At 37.4% G+C, this 10,262-nt stretch overlaps 2 protein-coding genes across 2 annotated transcripts; one reads left to right on the top strand and one right to left on the bottom strand.

Annotated features, from left to right (window-relative positions):
• Nucleotides 1–1,055: 1,055 nt before the first annotated feature.
• On the top strand, nucleotides 1,056–9,460 carry LOC116246164 (40S ribosomal protein S2-3-like). The gene is made up of 2 exons (XM_031617887.2): nucleotides 1,056–1,972; nucleotides 8,935–9,460. Exons 1-2 carry the CDS (start codon nucleotides 1,301–1,303, stop codon nucleotides 9,091–9,093), a joined length of 831 nt encoding a protein of 276 aa, XP_031473747.1. The 5' UTR covers nucleotides 1,056–1,300; the 3' UTR covers nucleotides 9,094–9,460.
• On the bottom strand, nucleotides 1,979–7,194 carry LOC126410423 (uncharacterized). Its single transcript, XM_050079855.1, has 2 exons — nucleotides 6,891–7,194; nucleotides 1,979–6,771 (listed from the first exon to the last, which is right to left on the bottom strand). Exon 2 carries the CDS (start codon nucleotides 6,767–6,769, stop codon nucleotides 5,351–5,353), a length of 1,419 nt encoding a protein of 472 aa, XP_049935812.1. The 5' UTR covers nucleotides 6,770–6,771; nucleotides 6,891–7,194; the 3' UTR covers nucleotides 1,979–5,350.
• Nucleotides 9,461–10,262: the final 802 nt, after the last annotated feature.

The following is a 10,262-nucleotide window of genomic DNA, read 5'->3' as shown; positions in this document are numbered from 1 at the left end:
AGTGTCGACTGGTTGTAATTGAATTACCTTATGTTGAACAATTCTTTCTCGATCAGCAAAGTTGAATTATGACTGTGATTCTATGCATTTAATCCATTTTCTTGCAAGTTCGAAGCTCATTCATCATCGCATGAGAGTTTTAGAACTTTGGTTGATGCATGACTATCAATATTTCACACCGCCAATATTTTTTTAAAATGTATGTGGGGCCAAAAGTCGCATTACCAACATCAATCTTTTTTCCTTCTTATTGTCCTGTTTCTTTTCTATCTTCCCTTTCGTTTACTATAATTTGATAGCTTTTATTCCAAACTCTTTCTTTTTTCTGTTGATCAGGTGGACATGGTGTCAGGCACATCTAGTTAGGAATGTCAATGGATCGAATGAGAAAATGAATGTACTCTTAGATATATCCTCTTCTTCGTCTTCTTTTTCTTTTGATGTACACATGTTCATATATGAATTCATATTGAAATGAAGAAAAGTCTATATCATAACCGAATCTAAGCACGAATTCACTATTAGAATCTGATTTTTAAATTCATATCCGAATTTTGAGTTGAATAAAAAGCCTATATCATAACTGAATCCAAGCAAGAATTCGCTATCAGAATCTGATTTTTAAATTTACAACCGAATCTAAATCCATCTTTTAAACCAATTCTAACCGCATTACTATACGTTAAGAATTAGCTTTTAGAATATATTAACATTAAATGTAGGATATATATTTAAAATTAAATCATATTTGAACTCAAATGAATTAGATTAAACATTTAAATCCAAATCAAAATTTGAATGTGATCAAATGCCATTTTTTAAATCCAAATCCGATCCAATTTCTTAATAGGATATCAGACTTTTTTTGTCGGTATTTATTTTTTAATAATTTAGTCGGATACAGATCTATATCAGAATTACTTCTTAGATCTATCAGAGATTCATATAAATTCAAACCCACCGTCTCAACGTCCATTTACTAAAAAGCTTTCTTCATTGAGATAATCGTCTCGTCCCATTTGGGAACAGATCTCAACCTCGTTTCATGTGCTACTCGAGATGACCCTCTCGATTCTAGGTTTGGTTCTTGCAGCAGCGCTTGAAATTGGGCAAATCCGTAATCTCCCTCGCTGCCCGCACAAGAAACCCTGGAATGGAAAGGTGTTAGGGCTTTTGTAGTCGAAGTTGCTGTTTGAGTCTTTCGTCTCGCTTCCACCTCCTCTTGTCCTTGCTTTCTCCGTTCCGCTCGATTGGCGGTAGCGCCAAACGTGGATAGACGATCGGAATCCGACAGCCGGAGATGGCAGAGAGAGGTGGTTTCGGACGGGGCTTCGGTCGGGGAGGAGGTCGCGGTGACCGTGGTCGCGGTGACCGGGGTCGTGGAGGCCGCGGCGGAGGCCGCCGTGGGGGTGCTCGCCGCGACGAGGAGGAGAAGTGGGTTCCAGTCACGAAACTCGGACGCCTCGTCAAGGAAGGGCGCATCCGTACACTGGAGCAGATTTACTTGCACTCGCTCCCCGTGAAGGAGCACCAGATCGTGGAGTCCCTACTTGGGCCCCTACTCAAGGACGAGGTCATGAAGATCATGCCCGTCCAGAAACAGACACGCGCAGGGCAGCGCACACGATTCAAGGCCTTCGTTGTGGTCGGTGACGGCAATGGCCATGTTGGCCTCGGGGTCAAGTGCAGTAAGGAGGTCGCGACGGCCATCCGTGGCGCCATCATCCTCGCTAAGCTCTCCGTCATCCCCGTTCGCAGGGGTTACTGGGGGAACAAGATCGGCAAGCCCCATACCGTTCCCTGCAAGGTCACCGGAAAGTGTGGTTCAGTAACCGTCCGGCTCGTTCCGGCGCCCAGGGGTTCCGGTATCGTCGCTGCTAGGGTACCGAAGAAGGTTCTGCAGTTTGCGGGAATCGAGGACGTATTCACCTCGTCTCGCGGCTCAACCAAGACTCTTGGAAACTTCGTCAAGGTCCGTATCTTCCTTTCTCTATATTCTACTGAACTCTTTGTTCTAGTTGTTTTTACTGTTCCAAAACGTTTGGATCTGGAATGTTTCTTTAGTCGTTAGTCGTAGCAGGCAAACCGAGGGAAAGAATTGTGTAGTTTGTTTTTCTCGATGAGAAATGATCGATAATTGATATGTGTGTTTTCTTCAGGTTCGCGATTTCTATTTAAATTCTTATTATTTTTGAAAATCTATTTGTAGTTTTTGTGCATTAACCTGATATCCCATTCATCCTTTCCGTTCTTGTTAAATTTGGTTGTTCTTGTGGTTCAGTTTTCAGCATTACAATCTTTTTATGGCCCAATGCATCTCATAAGTGTAGTTCACCAATGGTTTTTGTTGTTTAATGGGTTTTACCAGTATTATGCATTTCCGTAGTTGTAGTTTTGTACTGTCGTTTGTTCTGAGGTAAAAAGATAGATGGTTTCCAGAATGAGGAAACTTTTCAGTTATGCATGTATCATGCACTTCTTTTCGGCAATCTAGAGACTCGGTTTCCGATAGCCAGTTCCCACTCTCATGGCTCGGGCAGGCCACATCATCTTCTTTAGTTTATTATGTAGAAAGGAAAACATACGACTTTTAATTTTCCTATTGTGAAAAAATAAAACCAATAGAAGTGAGACCTCAAATCAAAATAATGAAGTCTTATACTAAATTAGCTAATCATTGTTTGTATTTTGATAATCAGGAGCCTTGTAAGGCCCAGACTACTTAACGGCCCTCTCCTTGAGAAGGAAAAAAAAGTTAACTAATCTTAAGTCACCAACTTTTTATAGACAACTGTATGAGGTAAAGCAAAAAAAAAAAAAGATGAACAATGTTATATATTTGAAATGTAAAATATGTTCAGTATTTTGTATTATCATGCATTTCTATATGGATTGAGGGAAGGAGAAGGATTCATTCGACAACCATGGCCTTATTTTGTTCATCTGTGCTTTCTTTAGGTCGTGCTGTGACTTGTCTGTATCATTTAATCAGGTCTTAGTTGATAAACGACTAGGGTGAGATTTTTTTGACAAACTTTCTATGTTGCCAAGGCGCCTAGGTGCTGCCTGGTTGCCAGGCAGAGCTTAGCACGTAGGCTGGCCTAGGTGATCCTAGGCAGAAAAGGCAACCATTTTTTTTTTTAGTTTTAGTTTAGTTCTGTTAATATGTCAAGTTATTTTGACTAACTATTACTAATATTTGAAATGTGGAGAGTAGTAATATAACAAGCATAATCTACTTAAAGAATAAAAAATAATTGTTTGACTTCATTGAATATGAAAAATCAATAGAATAAGTGTAAGATTATTCATTAAATGTAATCTAATACAAGTAAAAAAAAAAAAAAACTGAATCTATCTCTAGAAGAAGGAATGTAAATCTGTAGGAAGGCGTTAATCCATCTGTACTTAAAGACTTAATATAATAAGAAAGACTAACAGTACACAGTAGTATACATATAAGTGCATAATAGTAACAATACATATTAAGTACATAACCATACTAACATATACATGTAACGGGTATCACAATATTACATATTTTATAACAGGCTAACTGTATATACATATAATATGTTGATGAAATATTATGTAACAGGTATAACAGACTGTACATAACAGTACATACATATAACATGTAGTACAATATATATAACAAGAATAACAAATTCTATTACAATACAATTTGACATAATGGTATATATACATATAAGTTTATAACATGTATAACAAAGTAACAATACATATTACTATATGATATAAGTACGTAACGTAACCATACTAATGTCTATTTATAATAAGTATGAGGTATCACAATCAGTGTTGTACGTATCGCAATGTTGTAAAACGCGTATCGTAAGCCGTATCGGTCGGGCTTTAAGATACGCCGTATCGTAACGTATCGTAACGTATCGTAAATTTTTTTAAAAAATTATTAATAAATCAGAAAAAATTTAAAAAAAATCGGAAAATTCATAAAAAAATCAGAAAAAATTAAAAATAATAAATTGTTCATAGAAAACATGTTTGAGATAATGATAGACTTATTATTGCTATAAACTTACGCGTTCATCATTCATAAACATCAAAATTCATAACAATAATAATACAATATCATTCAACAAAGCATAAGGCCATAAGCCATAAAGTGATAAAGTCATAAATGATAAAACATTCAATCAAGTATTCAACAACCATAGATACATATAAAATGAAAGCACTCTTGACTTGACTCTCATTCATGATTCATCATTCATAATCTTCATCATCTTCATCTTCATCTTCTTCTTCTTCTTCATCGTCAAGAATTGGAAGATCTTCACCAACATATTTAGCACCAGCACCAGCAGTAGCAGACTCTCCTTCATCAACAAAGCCTTCTGTTGCTTCAACTTCAAGGTTGAAGCATTCAAGATCTTCATCATCAAATATTGTAGCTGGTTCTTCTTCAATCCATGGCTCTAGATCGTCAAAATTTTCCAAGCTGATAGGATCGAACTGAGATGTGTGCTTCCTTGCTAATGATTTTTCTAATTCTCTACATTAAATAAGAGAAAATTTGTTAGTATATAATTTCATATAAATATATTGTACAAAATATGTAAACATTAATTAAGCTATATGCCTATATTACATTTGTTTCAACCTCATATTATATCGAACAAAGACAAGGTCATTCAACCTTTTATGTTCGAGCCTATTCCTTTTTTTGCTATGGATATGTTGGAACACACTCCAGTTCCTTTCGCATCCACTAGCACTGCATGTCTGGCTGAGGACTTTGACTGCAAAACGTGCTAGGTTTGGACAATCAAACCCATACCTATTCCACCACAAATCTAAACAAAAATATAACAAATCAATGTGAAAGTTTTAAAAGAATCAAATGTAACAAATGCAAAGTAAATTAAAAATTTCTATGTATTTACCTGGACGCTGGCTCGAACGGCGGCAGGTAGTCCCATGTTCCGAAAACAACTATCATATAGATCCAACTCATTGTGCACAGCATCTTGTTCTGTAGAATCTTCCACTAACACATTAATACAATCTAACAAACCATGCATGACTTCTCTGTCCTTCTTAAATGTAGGAGAAAATCTAATTGCAAGATTTAGATAATAAGCTGCTGCATGAAGAGGTTGATGAAGCTGTCCAGTCCACCTTTTATCTATAATCTTCCATATGGGCATATATAACTTTTTCTTTCCTTTAAGTTGTCTCGAATTGCCTCTTTTGCTTTGTCCATAGCCTCATATAAGTACCCTATAGAAGGTCTGTCCTCGCTGTCAGCCAACCTGAGAACCTTAACTAATGGAACACAAACCTTCAATAGCTTCACACATGATTCTCAAAATACGTTATTGAATATAATATCTACAACTAAAGAAGCATTTCTTTTATGAGCATGTGGATATGCAGCCCATTCTTCACTAGTAAACATCTGTCTCAAAGGAGTTCTTTGTTTCACCACACTCTGCACAGTCAATACATTTGTGGCAAATCTAGTTTGTGCAGGTCGTATTAATTCAACTCCTTTTGTAAATTTTCTCATCAAATTCAATACATATGCATGATTATAGATAAATTTTGTTACCTCTTGACATTGGTCAATGACTGATTTCATATCATGCATCTCATTAAGATCTTGAAGCATTAGATTAACACAATGAGTGGCACATGGACTCCAATAAAATGTTCTATACTTTTGAAATAACAAATCTCCTGCAGCTCTATAATTTGCAGCATTATCTGTAATAAACTGTACAATGTTTGCAGGTCCAACTTCTTGTACGACATTATCAAAAACATTGAATAAAATCTCAGCAGTCTTAGGAACATCGGACAAGTCAAGAGATTTCAAGAACATTGTACCTTTAGGGCAATAAACAAGAAAATTTACAAGTGTTCTTGACCTTGTATCAGTCCAACCATCTGACATAATGGAGTAACCTGTTTCCTTCCAACATAATTTCAACTCATCGCAATGCTCAGACACTTCTTTGACTGTATCCTGAAGAATTTTGCCCCTCAACTGATGATATGATGGCATTTTGAATCCGGGGCCTATAGAAGCAATTGCATCTGCCATGGCTTGGAATTGAAAAGAATTAGCTGCATTGAATGGAATACATGCATCATAAAACCATTGCCCTACCTGCTTTTGTGCATGATATAGCATATCTTTAGATGTCATAGCAGCACGAATCTGCGACTGACCACCTGGGCTGGTATATGAAGGGAAAAAACTCTTAATAGAGCCAACACTAGACCTACCAGTAGGAACTCTACCACTAGGTGGTCGCATACCACGCCTGGCCCTAACATCTGTTGTGCCTCTCCTCTTCCTTCCCGTTATGCCAGATCGACCTCCTTCATACATAATCCCTTTTCCTCTACGATCTCTACCTCTTGAGGTCTCCAAATCTGTTCTTAGACTGCTATCGTCTTCATCATCACATTCATAAGCTTCTTCCTCTTCTTCTTCATCTTCCAAAGGCACATTATAGCCTACATCTGCATCTTCAGTTTCTTTTTGTATTCTCTTTTGACGTAAAGCATGAAGCATATCTAAACATTGTTGACGCACAAATGGAGGCAAAGGTTTGTTTGGTCTTCCAACACAAGGAGACGCATCTTTGGAGGTCCCTGCCAAATGGTGTTTCATTCTAATAATCCCTCCTGAAAGTGTATGCCCACAGAAGCCACATTTGAGTTTCAAACGGTTATTCTCCTTCACCCTTTCGCACCATTGCCATGTAGGATCCATATCTTCAAAAAAAAAACGAAATCTTATGGTAAAAACTTAATGAAAAACACTCAAAGTCTTCAAATCTACGATTATACGGTAAAAAATTAAGAATACATGGTAAGAACATGAGATTTCATACCTTACGAAGAAGAAATGTCTGAAATGAAGAAAACCCCTTTCCTTCCCACGAAAATCAAGCACCCACGCACAAATCGACCACTTAATCTTCGATTTGACGATGAAAATCAAGTTTTTCACGGTGAAAATGAACGATCGCCCTCCCTCACGGCACTATCCAAGCGTTAGAAATGAAGAACAGAAGAAAAATTTGAAAAAGAAGCCGAATAAGTAGGTCTCGGCCCCCTTTTGCGTTTTTAGGCCGTATCGTACGATACGGGGTGTATCGCCCCGTATCGTACGATACGGGCCCTGTATCGTACGATACGGGCCCTGTATCGTACGATACGTGCGATACAGGGTCGATACACCCCCTTTTTACGATACGGGGGGTGTATCGTATCGTTTTCTTCAAACGATACGGGGTCGTATCGTACGATACGTACAACATTGACGTATCGTACGATACGTATCGTATCGTTTGCAAAAAACGATACGATACACCCCCTGTATCGCAAATGGGGGTGTATCGTACCTGTATCGTACGATACGGTGCGATACGGCCCGTATCGTACGATACGGGCTGATTTCTAAAAAGGAGACTTGAACCCCATTTTTTCGAGTTTTTTTTATAAAAACCCACCCCTTCCTCATTTCTAATCTATAGATTGTACCGTTTTAGAGGGAAATCATTGATTTCCATTGTGAAATCATCGATTGTCACCGTGAAATCATCTATTAAACCATGGATTTGTGCATGGGTGGCTGATTCCCATTGAGAGGAAATGGTTTTTTTTAAACCATGAAGATAAAGATGAAAAAGAATGATATTGTTATGAATTTTTATGTCTATGAAGTATGAATGATGAACCGTGAACGTGTAAGTTTATAGCATTTAGCAAAATAATAAGTCTTATCATTATCTAAAAGACTAAACCATGTTTTCTATGAAGAATTTATTATTTTTAATTTTTTCTGATTTTTTATGATTTTTTTGATTTTTTTAATTTTTTTTTCTGATTTATTATTATTATTTTTTTAAAATTTACGATACGGTTACGATACGGTTACGATACGTTACGATACGTTACGATACGGCGTATCTTAAAGCCCGACCGATACGCCTTACGATACGCTTTTTACAACATTGATCACAATACTATATAACAGACTAAGTGACTACTGACTAACAGTATATACATATAACAGTATACATATTACAACATAATCAACATAACAATACATAAAAACACATGCTCAATACAAAATAAAGTACATAACAATATGTACTCAATTAAGAAATTTTAATTGAAAGGGAAAGTGACTTTTCACTTTCTCATGGACTAGGTGTGTTGGCGCCTAGGTTGGGCGCTCAAACACATGTCCCGTGCCTAAGTGGTGGAACTTAGGCGACGGGCGTGGACTCGTGCTTAGTCCCTGCCTAGGCGAGGCTTAGTCCCTGCCTAGGCGAGGTCTTAAACTTTCTTGGTTGTTTTGGCTCAAACAGAAGTCATGGCTTAAGCGAGTCAGGGTTGGCTTGCTGATTATTCCAGTTGTATTTCTGTTGAATGTGAATTGTTTACTGTTGCCAAAATGTTTCTGCCTTCGGGAAAACTTCTCTTGCTTTATAATGTTATCTTTCCTTCTTTAAGTTACTTCTGTTGTTATAAATACGGGAATACTATTTGTACGGTTTATAGTTCTTCATGCTTTGTTTACTGGATCAGTACAAAGTACAAAACCAATTATCTTGGATTAGTAAAATTCTGTTTCTTAGCATGCTTCCTGCACCAATCAGGGTCTCTCTTTATTACTTGTTACTTGTTAGGATGGTGGAATGTTGTTGAGCAATTATGTTTTTACTGATGACCTGTCTGCTTAGTTCCATAAGATATTTCTGTTGGGGAAATGGGAAAACATGGCGTGCTCTGGGTGCTGTATGATCAACATGTATCTGGAATGTTACGAACCCCTTTTGATCATAGCATCTTCGTACTACACCTTTATTCTTTGCAGCTTTTGTGTCTTGAGATGGCTGACAATCGTTCTTCTTTTGTGCTTTGAAGGCTACTTTTGATTGTCTATTGAAGACATATGGCTTCCTTACTCCTGATTTCTGGCGAGAGACTCGCTTCACAAAATCTCCTTTCCAGGAGTACACGGACTTGTTAGCAAAGCCTACCAAGACCCTTATTCTCGAGGAGGTTGAAAAAGATGATGCCTGATGAAGTTCTTGAACCTTAAGCATAGTAAATTTGCTTGGATAGCAAGTATCACACGGTTAATGTTCTCTCAGAATAGGCCCATAGAGTATTCCTCCAATCTGGTTTTCTCCATTTTTGAAGGATTTGGTGTTCAGGTTCTTGGTTTCATATTTTTTTATATATATTCGTAATATTTCGCGTTGTAAGGCCTGGTTGGTGCGCTTGTCTTTGGAACCCCTGGAAGCCTTAGTCCATTACTGCTTGACATGATAAGATGGACTTATTTGCTTTTGGTAGGCACTGCTTGGAGGATTAAGAGCTTCCAAGCTGTTTATATCCTTGGATGCAGATGTTAAATTCACGCTTTTATATTGACTAAGTTTCACTACATGAATCTGTTCATTATTTGTTGCTTTTTATGCAATGCATTATTTTGAAAGGAACCTTTGTGCACACGGAGCGTGAAATTCACACACCAATGAGCATGCGTCTGCATGATTGTTAATGCATGTATGCCAGAGCGTGAAATTCACTTACCAATATGCGTGTGCCTGGATGCTTTTAGTGCTTGTGATGCTTATAATGCTTGTGAATGTTTATATTGATTGTGGATTGACATGTTCATTCTGAAGTTCTAAGTTTGTAACTTTCATAAAACTTTTGAAATTCATCTTGAAGGATTTCAATTTTTTTTTTTTTTCAAGATGCCCCATTTATGAAGGTGAAAGCTAGGATATTGATCATGGAGAGAGAGAGAGAGAGAGAGAGAGAGAGAGAGTTTGGCCACCAAAAAGTATATTTTATTTGATAGATAAATAATAATACATCAATTTGTATATAGAACTGTTTCAATTGGAGGGCAATTCAGCTCCATTGGCATGAATTAATTAATAAGAATTTTCATGGAGGTTGATGCTCATTTCTATCGTGTGCTATGAATTGGTGGATCTCAATATTAACTCGTTCAACTTGAATTTGCATTGGGCCACCTTCTATTGATATGCTTCTGGACGCTCGGCTGCTTAGAATTTCTTTTCATCCAAGAGGTACAATTGCAACATCCTTTGCGTCTCCTTATGAGAAGTTTAGCTAGGGACACAAATTTGAATGCACGCTTTTGTATGTGTATGGCAACACCAAGTGAGTCCTCTGTACAAGCTCGGTATAGGTAGCACTAGTAGGTGTCTTGA

Source organism: Nymphaea colorata, chromosome 1, assembly GCF_008831285.2.
Source record: "Nymphaea colorata isolate Beijing-Zhang1983 chromosome 1, ASM883128v2, whole genome shotgun sequence".
Classification (NCBI taxonomy): Eukaryota; Viridiplantae; Streptophyta; class Magnoliopsida; order Nymphaeales; family Nymphaeaceae; genus Nymphaea; species Nymphaea colorata.
This window is presented reverse-complemented; position numbering and strand designations above follow the sequence as displayed.

Excerpts from the sequence above, each read along its gene's own strand:
- LOC116246164 (XM_031617887.2), top strand. The coding sequence starts at position 1,301 with ATGGCAGAGAGAGGTGGTTTCGGACGGGGCTTCGGTCGGGGAGGAGGT. Across the intron at positions 1,973-8,934 it reads CTCTTGGAAACTTCGTCAAG|GCTACTTTTGATTGTCTATT; the intron begins GTCCGTATCTTC and ends TGTGCTTTGAAG.
- LOC126410423 (XM_050079855.1), bottom strand. The coding sequence starts at position 6,769 with ATGGATCCTACATGGCAATGGTGCGAAAGGGTGAAGGAGAATAACCGT.